The sequence below is a fragment of the Salmo salar genome, chromosome ssa12 (assembly GCF_905237065.1).
Source record: "Salmo salar chromosome ssa12, Ssal_v3.1, whole genome shotgun sequence".
NCBI lineage: Eukaryota > Metazoa > Chordata > Actinopteri > Salmoniformes > Salmonidae > Salmo > Salmo salar.
This window is the reverse complement of record NC_059453.1, coordinates 1,139,334-1,160,453: the sequence shown is the minus strand read 5'-3', so window position 1 is coordinate 1,160,453 and position 21,120 is coordinate 1,139,334. Positions and strand designations below refer to the sequence as shown.

The following is a 21,120-nucleotide window of genomic DNA, read 5'->3' as shown; positions in this document are numbered from 1 at the left end:
TTGACTCCGCTGTCCTGGCGTCGTGAGGGAGCTTGTTCCACCATTGGGGTGCCAGAGCAGCGAACAGTTTTGACTGGGCTGAGCGGGAACTGTGCTTCCTCAGAGGTAGGGGGGCCAGCAGGCCAGTGGTGGATGAACGCAGTGCCCTTGTTTGGGTGTAGGGCCTGATCAGAGCCTGAAGGTATGGAGGTGCTGTTCCCTTCACAGCTCCGTAGGCAATCACCATGGTCTTGTAGCGAATGCGAGCTTCAACTGGAAGCCAGTGGAGAGAGCGGAGGAGCGGGGTGACGTGAGAGAACTTGGGAAGGTTGAACACCAGACGGGCTGCGGCGTTCTGGATGAGTTGTAGGGGTTTAATGGCACAGGCAGGGAGCCCAGCCAACAGCGAGTTGCAGTAATCCAGACGGGAGATGACAAGTGCCTGGATTAGGACCTGCGCCGCTTCCTGTGTGAGGCAGGGTCGTACTCTGCAAATGTTGTAGAGCATGAACCTACAGGATCGGGTCACCGCCTTGATGTTAGTGGAGAACGACAGGGTGTTGTCCAGGATCACGCCAAGGTTCTTAGCACTCTGGGAGGAGGACACAAGGGAGTTGTCAACCGTGATGGCGAGATCATGGAACGGGCAGTCCTTCCCCGGGAGGAAGAGCAGCTCCGTCTTGCCGAGGTTCAGCTTGAGCTGGTGATCCGTCATCCACACTGATATGTCTGACAGACATGCAGAGATGCGATTCGCCGCCTGGTTATCAGAAGGGGGAAAGGAGAAGATTAATTGTGTGTCGTCTGCATAGCAATGATAGGAGAGACCATGTGAGGATATGACAGAGCCAAGTGACTTGGTGTATAGCGAGAATAGGAGAGGGCCTAGAACAGAGCCCTGGGGGACACCAGTGGTGAGAGCGCATGGTGCGGAGACAGATTCTCGCCACGCCACCTGGTAGAAGCGACCTGTCAGGTAGGACGCAATCCAAGCGTGGGCCGCGCCGGAGATGCCCAACTCGGAGAGGGTGGAGAGGAGGATCTGATGGTTCACAGTATCAAAGGCAGCAGGTCTAGAAGGATGAGAGCAGAGGAGAGAGAGTTAGCTTTAGCAGTGCGGAGAGCCTCCGTGACACAGAGAAGAGCAGTCTCAGTTGAATGCCCAGTCTTGAAACCTGACTGATTAGGATCAAGAAGGTCATTCTGAGAGAGATAGCAGGAGAGCTGGCCAAGGACGGCACGTTCAAGAGTTTTGGAGAGAAAAGAAAGAAGGGATACTGGTCTGTAGTTGTTGACATCGGAGGGATCGAGTGTAGGTTTTTTCAGAAGGGGTAGCAACTGTCGCTCTCTTGAAGACGGAAGGGACGTAGCCAGCGGTCAAGGATGAGTTGATGAGCGAGGTGAGGAAGGGGAGAAGGTCTCCGGAAATGGTCTGGAGAAGAGAGGAGGGGATAGGGTCAAGTGGGCAGGATGTTGGGCGGCCGGCCGTCACAAGACGCGAGATTTCATCTGGAGAGAGAGGGGAGAAAGAGGTCAAAGCACAGGGTAGGGCAGTGTGAGCAGGACCAGCGGTGTCGTTTGACTTAGCAAACGAGGATCGGATATCGTCAACCTTCTTTTCAAAATGGTTGACGAAGTCATCCGCAGAGAGGGAGGAGGGGGGGGAGGAGGATTCAGGAGGGAGGAGAAGGTAGCAAAGAGCTTCCTAGGGTTAGAGGCAGATGCTTGGAATTTAGAGTGGTAGAAAGTGGCTTTAGCAGCAGAGACAGAAGAGGAGAATGTAGAGAGGAGTGAGTGAAAGGATGCCAGGTCCACAGGGAGGCGAGTTTTCCTCTATTTCCGCTCGGCTGCCCGGAGCCTTGTTCTGTGAGCTCGTAGTGAGTCGTCGAGCCACGGAGCAAGAGGGGAGGACCGAGCCGGCCTGGAGGATAGGGGACAGAGAAAATCAAAGGATGCAGAAAGGGAGGAGAGGAGGGTTAAGGAGGCAGAATCAGGAGATAGGTTGGAGAAGGTTTGAGCAGAGGGAAGAGATGATAGGATGGAAGAGGAGAGAGTAGCGGGAGAGAGAGAGCGAAGGTTGGGACGGCGCAATACCATCCGAGTAGGGGCAGAGTGAGAAGTGTTGGATGAGAGCAAGAGGGAAAAGGATACAAGGTAGTGGTCGGAGATTTGGAGGGGAGTTGCAATGAGATTAGTGGAAGAACAGCATCTAGTAAAGATGAGGTCAAGCGTATTGCCTGCCTTGTGAGTAGGGGGGGAAGGTGAGAGGGTGAGGTCAAAAGAGGAGAGGAGTGGAAAGAAGGAGGCAGAGAGGAATGAGTCAAAGGTAGACGTGGGGAGGTTAAAGTCACCCAGAACTGTGAGAGGTGAGCCATCCTCAGGAAAGGAACTTATCAAGGCGTCAAGCTCATTGATGAACTCTCCAAGGGAACCTGGAGGGCGATAAATGATAAGGATGTTAAGCTTGAAAGGGCTGGTAACTGTGACAGCATGGAATTCAAATGAGGAGATAGACAGATGGGTCAGGGGAGAAAGAGAGAATGTCCACTTGGGAGAGATGAGGATTCCAGTGCCACCACCCCGCTGGCTCGATGCTCTAGGGGTATGCGAGAACACGTGGGCAGACGAAGAGAGAGCAGTAGGAGTAGCAGTGTTATCATAGTTATTAATGTTATTATTATCATAGTTATTAATGTTACTCATAATGTTATTATTATCATAGTTATTAATGTTATTAATGTTATTATCATAGTTGTTAATGTAACTCAATGTTGTTATTAATATAGTTATTAATGTTATTTTTATCGTAGTTATTAATGTTGTTATTATCATAGTTATTAATGTTACTCATAATGTTATTATTATCATAGTTATTAATGTTATTATTATTATCATAGTTATTAATGTTATTATCATAATTGTTAATGTTATTATTATCATAGTTATTAATATCAATGTTATTATTATCATAGTTATTAATGTTTTTATAATATAGTTATTAATGTTGATATTATCATAGTTATTAATGTTTTATTACCATAGTTAGCAATGTCGTTATTACCATAGTTATTAATGTTATTATTATCGTAGTTAATGTTATTATTTTCGTAGTTATTAATGTTATTATTATCGTTATTATTATCGTAGTTATTAATGTTATTATTATCGTAGTTGTTATTGTTATTATTATCGTAGTTAGCAATGTTATTATTATCGTAGTTAGCAATGTTATTATTATCGTAGTTATTAATGTTATTATTATCGTAGTTATTAATGTTATTATTATCGTAGTTAGCAATGCTATTATTACCGTAGTTAGCAATGTTATTATTATCGTAGTTATTAATGTTATTATTATCGTAGTTATTAATGTTATTATTATCATAGTTAATGTTATTATTATTATCATAGTTATTAATGTTATTATCATAATTGTTAATGTTATTATTATCATAGTTATTAATGTAACTCATAATGTTATTATTATCATAGTTATTAATGTTGTTTTTGTCATAGTTGTTAATCTTACTCATAATGTTATTATTATTATCATAGTTATTAATGTTATTATCATAATTGTTAATGTTATTATTATCATAGTTATTAATGTAACTCATAATGTTATTATTATCATAGTTATTAATGTTATTATTATCACAGTTATTAATGTTATTATCGTAGGTTTTAATGTTATTATTATCATAGTTATTAATGTTTTTATAATCATAGTTATTAATGTTGTTATTATCATAGCTATTAATGTTATTATTATCATAGTTAAATGTTATTATCAGTTATTAATGTTGCTATTATTATAGTTATTGATGTTATTATTATCGTAGGTATTCATGTTATTATTATCATAGTTATTGTTATTATCATAGTTATTAATGTTATTATTATCATAATTAATGTTCTTATTACATAGTTAATGTTATTATCTGTAGTAATAGTATAATAACAGTAGTAGGACTATATCAGTAGTAATAGTACTATAGTAGTAATAGTATTATAATAGTAGGACTATATCAGTAGTAATAGTACTATAGTAGTAATAGTATTATAATAGTAGTAGTGGTATTATCAGTAGTAATTTTATTATAATAGTAGTAATGTTATTATCAGTTTTAATAGTATTATAATAGTAGTAATGTTATTATCAGTATTATAGCAGTAGTAGTACTATAGCAGTAATGTTATTATCAGTATTATAGCAGTAGTAGTACTATAGCAGTAGTAACAGTAGTGATGTTATTATCAGAATTATAATAGTAGTAGTACTATAGCAGTAGTAACAGTATTATAATAGTAGTAGTAACAGTAGTAATGTTATTATCAGTAATATAATATTAGTAGAACTATAGCAGTAGTAACAGTATTATAATATTAGTAGTACTATAGCAATAGTAATAGTAATATAATAGTAGTAGTACTATAGCAGTAGTAACAGTATTATAATAGTAGTAGTACTATAGCAGTAGTAATAGTATTATAGTAGTAGTAGTACTATATCAGTAGTAATACTATATCAGTAGTAATAGTATTTAAACAGTAGTAGAACTATATCAGTAGTAATAGTACTATAAAAGTAGTAACAGTATTATAATAGTAGTAGTACTATATCAGTAATAATAGTATTATAATAGTAGTAGTACTATAGCAGTAGTAACAGTATTATAGTAGTAGTAGTACTATAGCAGTAGTAACAGTATTATAATAGTAGTAGTACTATAGCAGTAGTAATAGTATTATAATAGTAGTTGTACTATAGCAGTAGTAATAGTATTAATGTAATTCTCATTGTTCCTTCAGATCATCCCCAAAAGTAGTAATGTTATTATCAGTATTATAATAGTAGTGGTACTATAGCAGTAGTAATAGTATTATACTAGTAGTAGTACTATAGCAGTAGTAATATTATTGTAATAGTAGTAGTACTATAGCAGTAGTAACAGTAGTGATGTTATTATCAGTATTATAGTAGTAGTAGTAGTACTATAGCAGTAGTAACAGTAGTGATGTTATTATCAGTATTATAATAGTAGTAGTACTATAGCAGTAGTAATAGTATTATAATAGTAGTAGCACTATATCAGTAGTAACAGTAGTAATGTTCATGTATTTATCATTGTTCCTTCAGATCATCCCCAACAGTAGTAATAGTATTATAATAGTAGTAGTACTATAGCATTACTAATAGTATTATAATAGTAGTAGTACTATAGCAGTAGTAATAGTATTATAATAGTAGTAGTACTATAGCAGTAGTAATAGTATTATAATAGTAGTACTATAGCAGTAGTAACAGTATTGTAATAGTAGTAGTTAATGTAATTGTCATTGTTCCTTCAGATCATCCCCAACAGTAGTACTGTTATTATCAGTATTATAATAGTAGTAGTACTATAGCAGTAGTATTAGTATTATAATAGTAGTAGTACTATAGCAGTAGTAACAGTATTATAATAGTAGTGGTACTATAGCAGTAGTAATGTTATTATCAGTATTATAATAGTACTAGTACTATAGCAGTAGTAATAGTATTATAATAGTAGTAGTTAATGTAATTCTCATTGTTCCTTCAGATCATCCCCAACAGTAGCTGCCACCTGCCCAGAGAAGACGCCATGCACCTGTTCAGACACCCAGTTTCTGGGGATCTGCCCTGGCCTGGCATGACCCTGGGCCTCACTATACTGGCTACCTGGTACTGGTGTACCGACCAGGTAGATATGACTGACTATACTGGTTACCTGGTACTGGTGTACTGACCAGATATAACCTCTAACCCTGGGACTGACTATACTGGTTACCTGGTACTGGTGTACCGACCAGGTAGATATAACTTCTAACCCTGGGACTGACTATACTGGTTACCTGATAAAGTCAAGGACTCTGAATACTTTCTGAATGCAGTGTACTGGCTACAAGCTACTGGTAGACTGACCTGGTGACCTTTAACCCCATGACCTTTCACTCCTAACAGTAAAAGTATACCAACCAACAACGTTTAGTCAAGTTCACTTTATTAACAACAACATTCTCCTAACGTTTTAACAACGTTCATGTACAACATTTGGAAGAAAAAAACATTTAAAATGTCCCAGTAACCAATCAGAGTGAGCGTTATGCCACCCAGAGTCTCTCCAGCCCAGCTAAACCTAGCTGGTCAGACTACGGAGGCCTGGAGAGGACAGACCTCGCAAACAGAGGAAAAAAAATCTAATAAAGATCCTTAAAATCTTAATGTTTCAACAAAACGTCCAGATCGCCCCATTGGCCAGGAAAAAAGCCCATGTAAAAAAATAAAAAAATACTGAAATAAAATTTCTGTCAAACATTCAAAAAGTACCTGGCAAATGTCTTGTCAAAACATTCAATTCATGTTACAGTAGATAAACATCCAGACAAGGTTAGTTAAAGGTAGAGTCAGCGATGCACCAAGTAAACAGCAGAACGACTTCTGCGAAAACTAAGAATATGAAGCGAGAGGCTAAACTTATCCTCTGTTTTGGGGTCCATCACGCTGTAGTAGAGTGAATCTGTTTTGGGGTCCATCACGTTGTAGGAGAGTGAATCTGTTTTGGGGTCCATCACGTTGTAGTAGAGTGAATCTGTTTTGGGGTCCATCACGTTGAAGTAGAGTGAATCTGTTTTGGGGTCCATCACGTTGAAGCAGAGTGAATCTGTTTTGGGGTCCATCACGTTGTAGTAGAGTGAATCTGTTTTGGGGTCCATCACATTGTAGCAGAGTGAATCTGTTTTGGGGTCCATCACGTTGTAGTAGAGTGAATCTATTTTGGGGTCCATCACGTTGTAGTAGGGGGAATCTTGGTAACCCTGAGTTACTGCATCATGTTCATCTACAATATTCTCCGTTCATCCAGTCTAATTTTCAACATTCAGATAACATTCTTTAATAAAAGATAGAGAAACATCCAGTCAAGTTATTAATCCGGTCAGAGCAACCAATCAGACACATGATCTGGACAGAGCAACCAACCAGACGCATGATCTGGTCAGAGCAACCAATCAGAGGAACATAAAAAAACAACAACATCCAGTTACATTGTCTGTTTAATTTCCTGCTAGCCGTCCCATTGGTCCATACATTAGCCAATCCTAGCCGACCTCCTTGTTGTCAAGCGACGCTATCGTCTGTGAGGCTATATACTGCCCCCTCAGTAGTTGATTGGTCAGTTTGGAGAAGGACACGCCCATAGCTCCTGCCGGATTGGATGCTCGACGTGGGGAGGCGTGGCCAGGGGGAAATCCCGACCCTTTGTAGGCAGGGCTGTGTCGTCGTGGCGACCGGCTGGAGCGAGTATCGGAGGGCTGCAGTGATTGGCCCTGCAAGTAGCGATGTCCTCCGATCACAGGGCACGATGCTAGTGGCGAGCGGTGGACACTTCCTGGTTTGGCAATGACGACTTTAGCCCTGCCCCTCTGGCGCCCATCACGACCTGGCGACCTGGAGCTCTGAAACAACTAGAGAGAGACAGGGAGAGAGAGAGAGAGACAGGGAGAGAGAGAGAGAGACAGGGAGAGAGAGAGAGAGAGAGAGAGAGAGAGAGAGAGAGAGAGACAGGGAGACAGAGAGAGAGAGAGAGAGAGAGAGAGAGACAGGGAGAGGGAGAGAGAGACAGGGAGAGAGAGAGAGAGAGACAGAGAGAGAGAGAGGGAGAGGGAGAGAGAGAGAGAGAGAGAGAGAGAGAGAGGGAGAGAGAGAGAGAGAGACAGGGAGAGAGAGAGAGAGAGAGAGAGAGACAGGGAGAGAGAGAGAGACAGGAGAGAGAGAGAGAGACAGGGAGAGAGAGACAGAGAGAGAGAGACAGGGAGAGAGAGACAGGGAGAGAGAGACAGGGAGACAGGGAGAGAGAGACAGAGAAAGACAGAGACACAGACAGAGAGAGAGAGAGAGAGAGAGAGAGACAGGGAGAGAGAGACAGGGAGAGAGAGAGAGACAGGGAGAGAGAGAGAGACAGAGAGGGAGAGACAGAGAGACAGGGAGAGAGAGACAGACAGAGAGAGACAGAGACACAGACAGAGACACAGACAGAGACACAGACAGAGAGACAGGGAGAGAGAGAGAGAGACAGGGAGAGAGAGAGAGACAGGAAAAGAGAGAGAGAGAGAGAGAGAGAGAGAGAGAGAGAGAGAGAGAGAGAGAGAGAGAGAGAGAGAGAGAGAGAGAGAGAGAGAGAGACCGGGAGAGAGACAGGGAGAGAGACAGAGAGACACAGACAAACAGACAGAGAGAGAGAGAGAGAGAGAGAGAGACAGAGAGAGAGACAGGGAGACAGACTGAGTCAGAACAGGATGCTGTGTTATAGTCCAGTACAGTACCCCCTAACCCCAGTACAGTACCCCCTAACCCCAGTACAGTACCCCCTAAAACCAGAACAGTACCCCCTAACCCCAGTACAGTAACCCTAACCCCAGTACAGTAACCCTAACCCCAGTACAGTAACCCTAACCCCAGTACACTACCCCCTGACCCTGACTACAGTTAGATCTACATACTGCCCTGACCCATACTGCCTGACTACAGTTAGATCTACATACTGCCCTGACCCATACTGCCTGACTACAGTTAGATCTACACACTGCCCTGACACATACTGCCTGACTACAGTTAGATCTACACACTGCCCTGACCCATACTGCCTGACTACAGTTAGATCTACATACTGCCCTGACTCATACTGCACTGACCCACACTGCCTGACTACAGTTAGATCTACACACTGCCCTGACCCATACTGCCTGACTACAGTTAGATCTACATACTGCCCTGACCCATACTGCCTGACTACAGTTAGATCTACATACTGCCCTGACCCATACTGCCTGACTGCAGTTAGATCTACATACTGCCCTGACCCATACTGCCTGACTACAGTTAGATCTACATACTGCCCTGACCCATACTGCCTGACTACAGTTAGATCTACATAATAACACACTGCCCTGACCCATACTGCCTGACTACAGTTAGATCTACAAACTGCCCTGACCCATTCTGCCTGACTACAGTTCATCTACATACTGCCCTGACCCATACTGCCTGACTACAGTTAGATCTACATACTGCCTTGACCCATACTGCATGACTACAGTTAGATCTACATAATAACACACTGCCCTGACCCATACTGCCTGACTACAGTTAGATCTACATACTGCCCTGACCCATACTGCCTGACTACAGTTAGATCTACACACTGCCCTGACCCATACTGCCTGACTACAGTTAGATCTACACACTGCCCTGACCCATAATGCCTGACTACAGTTAGATCTACATACTGTCCTGACCCATACTGCCCTGACCCACACTGCTTGACTACAGTTAGATCTACACACTGCCCTGACCCATACTGCCTGACTACAGTTAGATCTACATACTGCCCTGATCCATACTGCATGACTACAGTTAGATCTACATACTGCCCTGACCCATACTGCCTGACTACAGTTAGATCTACATACTGCCCTGACCCATACTGCCTGACTACAGTTAGATCTACACACTGCCCTGACCCATACTGCCTGACTACAGTTAGATCTACATACTGCCCTGACCCATACTGCCTGACTACAGTTAGATCTACACACTGCCCTGACCCATACTGCCTGACTACAGTTAGATCGACACACTGCCCTGACCCATACTGCCTGACTACAGTTAGATCTACATACTGCCCTGACCCATTCTGCCTGACTACAGTTCATCTACATACTGCCCTGACCCATACTGCCTGACTACAGTTAGATCTACATACTGCCCTGACCCATACTGCCTGACTACAGTTAGATCTACATAATAACACACTGCCCTGACCCATACTGCCTGACTACAGTTAGATCTACATACTGCCCTGACCCATACTGCCAGACTACAGTTAGATCTACACACTGCCCTGACCCATACTGCCTGACTACAGTTAGATCTACACACTGCCCTGACCCATACTGCATGACTACAGTTAGATCTACATACTGTCCTGACCCATACTGCCCTGACCCACACTGCTTGACTACAGTTAGATCTACACACTGCCCTGACCCATACTGCCTGACTACAGTTAGATCTACATACTGCCCTGATCCATACTGCATGACGACAGTTACATCTACATACTGCCCTGACCCATACTGCCTGACTACAGTTAGATTTTCACACTAACACATTGCCCTGACCCATACTGCCTGACTACAGCTAGATCTACATACTAACATACTGCCCTGACCCATACTGCCTGACTACAGTTAGATCTACACACTGCCCTGACCCATACTGCCTGACTACAGTTAGATCTACACACTGCCCTGACCCATACTGCCTGACTACAGTTAGATCTACATACTGCCCTGACCCATACCACTGCCTGACTACAGTTAGATCTACACACTGCCCTGACCCATACTGCCTGACTACAGTTAGATCTACATACTGCCCTGACCCATACTACCTGACTACAGTTAGATCTACACACTGCCCTGACCCATACTGCCTGACTACAGTTAGATCTACATACTGCCCTGACCCATACTGCCTGACTACAGTTAGATCTACACACTGCCCTGACCCATACTGCCTGACTACAGTTAGATCTACATAATAACACACTGCCCTGACCCATACTGCCTGACTACAGTTAGATCTACAAACTGCCCTGACCCATTCTGCCTGACTACAGTTCATCTACATACTGCCCTGACCCATACTGCCTGACTACAGTTAGATCTACATACTGCCCTGACCCATACTGCCTGACTACAGTTAGATCTACACACTGCCCTGACCCATACTGCCTGACTACAGTTAGATCTACACACTGCCCTGACCCATACTGCCTGACTACAGTTAGATCTACACACTGCCCTGACCCATACTGCCTGACTACAGTTAGATCTACACACTGCCCTGACCCATACTGCCTGACTACAGTTAGATCTACACACTGCCCTGACACATACTGCCTGACTACAGTTAGATCGACACACTGCCCTGACCCATACTGCCTGACTACAGTTAGATCTACATACTGCCCTGACACATACTGCCTGACTACAGTTAGATCTACACACTGCCCTGACCCATACTGCCTGACTACAGTTAGATCTACATACTGCCCTGACCCATACTGCCTGACTACAGTTAGATCTACAAATAACACACTGCCCTGACCCATACTGCCTGACTACAGTTAGATCTACAAACTGCCCTGACCCATTCTGCCTGACTACAGTTACATCTACATACTGCCCTGACCCATACTGCCTGACTACAGTTAGATCTACATACTGCCCTGACCCATACTGCATGACTACAGTTAGATCTACATAATAACACACTGCCCTGACCCATACTGCCTGACTACAGTTAGATCTACACACTGCCCTGACCCATACTGCCTGACTACAGTTAGATCTACACACTGCCCTGACCCATACTGCCTGACTACAGTTAGATCTACACACTGCCCTGACCCATACTGCCTGACTACAGTTAGATCTACATACTGCCCTGACCCATACTGCCTGACTACAGTTAGATCTACATACTGCCCTGACCCATACTGCCTGACTACAGTTAGATCTACACACTGCCCTGACCCATACTGCCTGACTACAGTTAGATCTACATACTGCCCTGACCCATACTGCCTGACTACAGTTAGATCTACATACTGCCCTGACCCATACTGCCCTGACTACAGTTAGATCTACACACTGCCCTGACCCATACTACATGACTACAGTTAGATCTACATACTGCACTGACCCATACTGCCTGACTACAGTTAGATCTACATACTGCCCTGACCCATACTGCCTGACTACAGTTAGATCTACACACTGCCCTGACCCATACTGCCTGACTACAGTTAGATCTACATACTGCCCTGACCCATACTGCCTGACTACAGTTAGATCTACACACTGCCCTGACCCATACTGCCTGACTACAGTTAGATCTAACATACTGCCCTGACCCATACTGCCTGACTACAGTTAGATCTACACACTGCCCTGACCCATACTGCCTGACCCACACTGCCTGACTACAGTTAGATCTACACACTGCCCTGACCCATACTGCCTGACTACAGTTAGATCTACACACTGCCCTGACCCATACTGCCTGACTACAGTTAGATCTACATACTGCCCTGACCCATACTGCCCTGACCCACACTGCCTGACTACAGTTAGATCTACACACTGCCCTGACCCATACTGCCTGACTACAGTTAGATCTACATACTGCCCTGACCCATACTGCCTGACTACAGTTAGATCTACACACTGCCCTGACCCATACTGCCTGACTACAGTTAGATCTACACACTGCCCTGACCCATACTGCCTGACTACAGTTAGATCTACACACTGCCCTGACCCATACTGCCTGACTACAGTTAGATCTACACACTGCCCTGACCCATACTGCCTGACTACAGTTAGATCTACATACTGCCCTGACCCATACTGCCCTGACCCACACTGCCTGACTACAGTTAGATCTACACACTGCCCTGACCCATACTGCCTGACTACAGTTAGATCTACATACTGCCCTGACCCATACTGCCTGACTACAGTTAGATCTACAACTGCCCTGACCCATACTGCCTGACTACAGTTAGATCTACATACTGCCTTGACCCATACTGCCTGACTGCAGTTAGATCTACATACTGCCCTGACCCATACTGCCTGACTACAGTTAGATCTACATACTGCCCTGACCCATACTGCCTGACTACAGCTAGATCTACATAACATACTGCCCTGACCCATACTGCCTGACTACAGTTAGATCTACACACTGCCCTGACCCATACTGCCTGACTACAGTTAGATCTACACACTGCCCTGACCCATACTGCCTGACTACAGTTAGATCTACATACTGCCCTGACCCATACTGCCTGACTACAGTTAGATCTACACACTGCCCTGACCCATACTGCCTGACTACAGTTAGATCTACACACTGCCCTGACCCATACTGCCTGAGTACAGTTAGATCTACACACTGCCCTGACCCATACTGCCTGACTACAGTTAGATCTACACACTGCCCTGACCCATACTGCCTGACTACAGTTAGATCTACACACTGCCCTGACCCATACTGCCTGACTACAGTTAGATCTACATACTGCCCTGACCCATACTGCCTGACTACAGTTAGATCTACATACTGCCCTGACCCATACTGCCTGACTACAGTTAGATCTACACACTGCCCTGACCCATACTGCCTGACTACAGTTAGATCTACACACTGCCCTGACCCATACTGCCTGACTACAGTTAGATCTACACACTGCCCTGACCCATACTGCCTGACTACAGTTAGATCTACATACTGCCCTGACCCATACTGCCTGACTACAGTTAGATCTACATACTGCCCTGACCCATACTGCCTGACTACAGTTAGATCTACATACTGCCCTGACCCATACTGCCTGACTACAGTTAGATCTACACACTGCCCTGACCCATACTGCCTGACTACAGTTAGATCTACACACTGCCCTGACCCATACTGCCTGACTACAGTTAGATCTACATACTGCCCTGACCCTGACCCACACTGCCTGACTACAGTTAGATCTACACACTGCCCTGACCCATACTGCCTGACTACAGTTAGATCTACATACTGCCCTGACCCATACTGCCTGACTACAGTTAGATCTACACACTGCCCTGACCCATACTGCCTGACTACAGTTAGATCTACACACTGCCCTGACCCATACTGCCTGACTACAGTTAGATCTACACACTGCCCTGACCCATACTGCCTGACTACAGTTAGATCTACACACTGCCCTGACCCATACTGCCTGACTACAGTTAGATCTACACACTGCCCTGACCCATACTGCCTGACTACAGTTAGATCTACACACTGCCCTGACCCATACTGCCTGACTACAGTTAGATCTACATACTGCCCTGACCCATACTGCCTGACTACAGTTAGATCTACACACTGCCCTGACCCATACTGCCTGACTACAGTTAGATCTACACACTGCCCTGACCCATACTGCCTGACTACAGTTAGATCTACACACTGCCCTGACCCATACTGCCTGACTACAGTTAGATCTACATACTGCCCTGACCCATACTGCCTGACTACAGTTAGATCTACACACTGCCCTGACCCATACTGCCTGACTACAGTTAGATCTACATACTGCACACTGCCCTGACCCATACTGCCTGACTACAGTTAGATCTACACACTGCCCTGACCCATACTGCCTGACTACAGTTAGATCTACATACTGCCCTGACCCATACTGCCTGACTACAGTTAGATCTACACACTGCCCTGACCCATACTGCCTGACTACAGTTAGATCTACACACTGCCCTGACCCATACTGCCTGACTACAGTTAGATCTACACACTGCCCTGACCCATACTGCCTGACTACAGTTAGATCTACACACTGCCCTGACCCATACTGCCTGACTACAGTTAGATCTACATACTGCCCTGACCCATACTGCCTGACTACAGTTAGATCTACATACTGCCCTGACCCATACTGCCCTGACTACAGTTAGATCTACATACTGCCCTGACCCATACTGCCTGACTACAGTTAGATCTACACACTGCCCTGACCCATACTGCCTGACTACAGTTAGATCGACACACTGCCCTGACCCATACTGCCTGACTACAGTTAGATCTACATACTGCCCTGACCCATACTGCCTGACTACAGTTAGATCTACACACTGCCCTGACCCATACTGCCTAACTACAGTTAGATCTACACACTGCCCTGACCCATACTGCCTGACTACAGTTAGATCTACATACTGACCCATACTGCACTGACCCATACTGCCTGACTACAGTTAGATCTACACACTGCCCTGACCCATACTGCCTGACTACAGTTAGATCTACATACTGCCCTGACCCATACTGCCTGATTAGTTAGATCTACATACTGCCCTGACCCATACTGCCCTGACTACAGTTAGATCTACACACTGCCCTGACCCATACTGCCTGACTACAGTTAGATCTACACACTGCCCTGACCCATACTGCCCTGACCCATACTGCCTGACTACAGTTAGATCTACACACTGCCCTGACCCATACTGCCTGACTACAGTTAGATCTACACACTAACACACTGCCCTGACCCATACTGCCTGACTACAGTTAGATCTACATACTGCCCTGACCCATACTGCCTGACTACAGTTAGATCTACACACTGCACCGACCCATACTGCCTGACTACAGTTAGATCTACATACTGCCCTGACCCATACTGCCTGACTACAGGTAGATCTACACACTGCCCTGACCCATACTGCCTGACTACAGTTAGATCTAACATACTGCCCTGACCCATACTGCCTGACTACAGTTAGATCTACATACTGCCCTGACCCATACTGCCTGACTACAGTTAGATCTACACACTAACACACTGCCCTGACCCATACTGCCTGACTACAGTTAGATCTACATACTGCCCTGACCCATACTGCCTGACTACAGTTAGATCTACACACTGCACCGACCCATACTGCCTGACTACAGTTAGATCTACATACTGCCCTGACCCATACTGCCTGACTACAGGTAGATCTACATACTGCCCTGACCCATACTGCCTGACTACAGTTAGATCTACATACTGCCCTGACCCATACTGCCTGACTACAGTTAGATCTACATAATAACACACTGCCCTGACCCATACTGCCTGACTACAGTTAGATCTACATACTGCCCTGACCAATACTGCCTGACTACAGTTAGATCTACATACTGCCCTGACCCATACTGCCTGACTACAGTAAGATCTACACACTGCCCTGACCCATACTGCCTGACTACAGTTAGATCTACACACTGCCCTGACCCATACTGCCTGACTACAGTTAGATCTACACACTGCCCTGACCCATACTGCCTGACTACAGTTAGATCTACACACTGCCCTGACCCATACTGCCTGACTACAGTTAGATCTACATACTGCCCTGACCCATACTGCCTGACTACAGTTAGATCTACATACTGCCCTGACCCATACTGCCCTGACTACAGTTAGATCTACACACTGCCCTGACCCATACTGCCTGACTACAGTTAGATCTACACACTGCCCTGACCCATACTGCCTGACTACAGTTAGATCTACACACATAAACTGCCCTGACCCATACTGCCTGACTACAGTTAGATCTACACACTGCCCTGACCCATACTGCCTGACTACAGTTAGAGCTACATACTGCCCTGACCCATACTGCCTGACTACAGTTAGATCTACATACTGCCTGACTACAGTTAGATCTAAATACTGCCCTGACCCATACTGCCCTGACTACAGTTAGATCTACACACTGCCCTGACCCATACTGCCTGACTACAGTTTGATCTACACACCAACACACTGCCCTGACCCATACTGCCTGACTACAGTTAGAGCTACATACTGCCCCTGACCCATACTGCCTGACTACAGTTAGATCTACATACTGCCCTGACCCATACTGCCCTGACTACAGTTAGATCTACACACTGCCCTGACCCATACTGCCTGACTACAGTTAGATCTACACACTAACACACTGCCCTGACCCATACTGCCTGACTACAGTTAGATCTACACACTGCCCTGACCCATACTGCCTGACTACAGTTAGATTTTCACACTAACACACTACCCTGACCCATACTGCCTGACTACAGCTAGATCTACATACTAACATACTGCCCTGACCCATACTGCCTGACTACAGTTAGATCTACATACTGCCCTGAACCATACTGCCTGACTACTTTTAGATCTACACACTGCCCTGACCCATACTGCCTGACTACAGTTAGATCTACATACTGCCCTGACCTATACTGCCTGACTACAGTTAGATCTACATACTGCCCTGACCCATACTGCCCTGACTACAGTTAGATCTACACACTGCCCTGACCCATACTGCATGACTACTGTTAGATCTACACACTGCCCTGACCCATACTGCCTGACTACAGTTAGATCTACATACTGCCCTGACCCATACTGCCTGACTACAGTTAGATCTACATACTGCCCTGACCCATACTGCCCTGACTACAGTTAGATCTACATACAGCCCTGACCCATACTGCCTGACTACAGTTAGATCTACACACTGCCGTGACCCATACTGTCTTACTACAGTTAGATCTACATACTGCCCTGACCCATACTGCCTGACTACAGTTAGATCTACATAATAACACACTGCCCTGACCCACACTGCTTGACTACAGTTAGATCTACACACTGCCCTGACCCATACTGCCTGACTACAGTTAGATCTACATACTGCATGACGACAGTTACATCTACATACTGCCCTGACCCATACTGCCTGACTACAGTTAGATTTTCACACTAACACATTGCCCTGACCCATACTGCCTGACTACAGCTAGATCTACATACTAACATACTGCCCTGACCCATACTGCCTGACTACAGAGACTACAGTAGATTCTACACACTGCCCTGACCCATACTGCCTGACTACAGTTAGATCTACATACTGCCCTGACCCATACTGCCCTGACCCACACTGCCTGACTACAGTTAGATCTACACACTGCCCTGACCCATACTGCCTGACTACAGTTAGATCTACATACTGCCCTGACCCATACTACCTGACTACAGTTAGATCTACACACTGCCCTGACCCATACTGCCTGACTACAGTTAGATCGACACACTACCCTGACCCATACTGCCTGACTACAGTTAGATCTACATACTGCCCTGACCCATACTGCCTGACTACAGTTAGATCTACACACTGCCGTGACCCATACTGCCTGACTACAGTTAGATCTACACACTGCCCTGACCCATACTGCCTGACTACAGTTAGATCTACATACTGCCCTGACCCATACACGACTGCCTGACTACAGTTAGATCTACACACTGCCCTGACCCATACTGCCTGACTACAGTTAGATCTACATACTGCCCTGACCCATACTGCCTGAATAGTTAGATCTACATACTGCCCTGACCCATACTGCCCTGACTACAGTTAGATCAACACACTGCCCTGACCCATACTGCCTGACTACTGTTAGATCTACACACTGCCCTGACCCATACTGCCTGACTACAGTTAGATCTACATACTGCCCTGACCCATACTGCCTGACTACAGTTAGATCTACATAATAACACACTGCCCTGACCCATACTGCCTGACTACAGTTAGATCTACATACTGCCCTGACCAATACTGCCTGACTACAGTTAGATCTACATACTGCCCTGACCCATACTGCCTGACTACAGTAAGATCTACACACTGCCCTGACCCATACTGCCTGACTACAGTTAGATCTACACACTGCCCTGACCCATACTGCCTGACTACAGTTAGATCTACACACTGCCCTGACCCATTCTGCCTGACTACAGTTAGATCTACACTGCCCTGACCCATACTGCCTGACTACAGTTAGATCTACATACTGCCCTGACCCATACTGCCTGACTACAGTTAGATCTACATACTGCCCTGACCCATACTGCCCTGACTACAGTTAGATCTACACACTGCCCTGACCCATACTGCCTGACTACTGTTAGATCTACACACTGCCCTGACCCATACTGCCTGACTACAGTTAAATCTACACACTAACACACTGCCCTGACCCATACTGCCTGACTACAGTTAGATCTACACACTGCCCTGACCCATACTGCCTGACTACAGTTAGAGCTACATACTGCCCTGACCCATACTGCCTGACTACAGTTAGATCTACATACTGCCTGACTACAGTTAGATCTAAATACTGCCCTGACCCATACTGCCCTGACTACAGTTAGATCTACACACTGCCCTGACCCATACTGCCTGACTACAGTTTGATCTACACACTAACACACTGCCCTGACCCATACTGCCTGACTACAGTTAGAGCTACATACTGCCCTGACCCATACTGCCCGACTACAGTTAGATCTACATACTGCCTGACTACAGTTAGATCTAAATACTGCCCTGACCCATACTGCCCTGACTACAGTTAGATCTACACACTGCCCTGACCCATACTGCCTGACTACAGTTTGATCTACACACTAACACACTGCCCTGACCCATACTGCCTGACTACAGTTAGATCTACACACTGCCCTGACCCATACTGCCTGACTACAGTTAGATTTTCACACTAACACACTACCCTGACCCATACTGCCTGACTACAGCTAGATCTACATACTAACATACTGCCCTGACCCATACTGCCTGACTACAGTTAGATCTACATACTGCCCTGAACCATACTGCCTGACTACTTTTAGATCTACACACTGCCCTGACCCATACTGCCTGACTACAGTTAGATCTACATACTGCCCTGACCTATACTGCCTGACTACAGTTAGATCTACATACTGCCCTGACCCATACTGCATGACTACTGTTAGATCTACACACTGCCCTGACCCATACTGCCTGACTACAGTTAGATCTACATACTGCCCTGACCCATACTGCCTGACTACAGTTAGATCTACATACTGCCCTGACCCATACTGCCCTGACTACAGTTAGATCTACATACAGCCCTGACCCATACTGCCTGACTACAGTTAGATCTACACACTGCCGTGACCCATACTGTCTTACTACAGTTAGATCTACATACTGCCCTGACCCATACTGCCTGACTACAGTTAGATCTACATAATAACACACTGCCCTGACCCACACTGCTTGACTACAGTTAGATCTACACACTGCCCTGACCCATACTGCCTGACTACAGTTAGATCTACATACTGCCCTGATCCATACTGCATGACGACAGTTACATCTACATACTGCCCTGACCCATACTGCCTGACTACAGTTAGATTTTCACACTAACACATTGCCCTGACCCATACTGCCTGACTACAGCTAGATCTACATACTAACATACTGCCCTGACCCATACTGCCTGACTACAGTTAGATCTACACACTGCCCTGACCCATACTGCCTGACTACAGTTAGATCTACACACTGCCCTGACCCATACTGCCTGACTACAGTTAGATCTACATACTGCCCTGACCCATACTGCCCTGACCCACACTGCCTGACTACAGTTAGATCTACACACTGCCCTGACCCATACTGCCTGACTACAGTTAGATCTACATACTGCCCTGACCCATACTACCTGACTACAGTTAGATCTACACACTGCCCTGACCCATACTGCCTGACTACAGTTAGATCGACACACTACCCTGACCCATACTGCCTGACTACAGTTAGATCTACATACTGCCCTGACCCATACTGCCTGACTACAGTTAGATCTACACACTGCCGTGACCCATACTGCCTGACTACAGTTAGATCTACACACTGCCCTGACCCATACTGCCTGACTACAGTTAGATCTACATACTTCCCTGACCCATACTGCACTGACCCACACTGCCTGACTACAGTTAGATCTACACACTGCCCTGACCCATACTGCCTGACTACAGTTAGATCTACATACTGCCCTGACCCATACTGCCTGAATAGTTAGATCTACATACTGCCCTGACCCATACTGCCCTGACTACAGTTAGATCAACACACTGCCCTGACCCATACTGCCTGACTACTGTTAGATCTACACACTGCCCTGACCCATACTGCCTGACTACAGTTAGATCTACATACTGCCCTGACCCATACTGCCTGACTACAGTTAGATCTACATACTGCCCTGACCCATACTGCCCTGACCCACACTGCCTGACTACAGTTAGATCTACACACTGCCCTGACCCATAGTGCCTGACTACAGTTAGATCTACATACTGCCCTGACCCATACTGCCTGACTACAGTTAGATCTACATACTGCCCTGACCCACACTGCCTTACTACAGTTAGATCTACATACTGCCCTGACCCATACTGCCTGACTGCAGTTAGATCTACATACTGCCCTGACCCATACTGCCTGACTACAGTTAGATCTACATACTGCCCTGACTCATACTGCCTGACTACAGCTAGATCTACATACTAACATACTGCCCTGACCCAT

General features: G+C 45.4%; 2 protein-coding genes across 7 annotated transcripts in view; one reads left to right on the top strand and one right to left on the bottom strand.

Annotated features, from left to right (window-relative positions):
- Positions 1 to 21,120, top strand: part of slc5a10 (solute carrier family 5 member 10) — a 525,088-nt gene that overhangs the window by 93,562 nt on the left and 410,406 nt on the right. For all 5 annotated transcript variants that reach the window (XM_045690472.1, XM_045690471.1, XM_045690475.1 and 2 more), the window contains one exon: positions 5,565 to 5,705. In XM_045690472.1, coding sequence (XP_045546428.1) covers positions 5,565 to 5,705 — 141 coding nt within the window. The remainder of the gene's footprint in view (positions 1 to 5,564; positions 5,706 to 21,120) is intronic.
- LOC106591573 (protein FAM83G) overlaps positions 5,989 to 21,120 on the bottom strand; it is a 146,390-nt gene continuing 131,258 nt past the window's right edge. For both annotated transcript variants that reach the window (XM_045690469.1, XM_045690470.1), the window contains exon 6: positions 5,989 to 7,467. In XM_045690469.1, the coding sequence (XP_045546425.1) occupies positions 7,102 to 7,467 (366 nt within the window). In that variant the 3' untranslated portion in view covers positions 5,989 to 7,101. The remainder of the gene's footprint in view (positions 7,468 to 21,120) is intronic.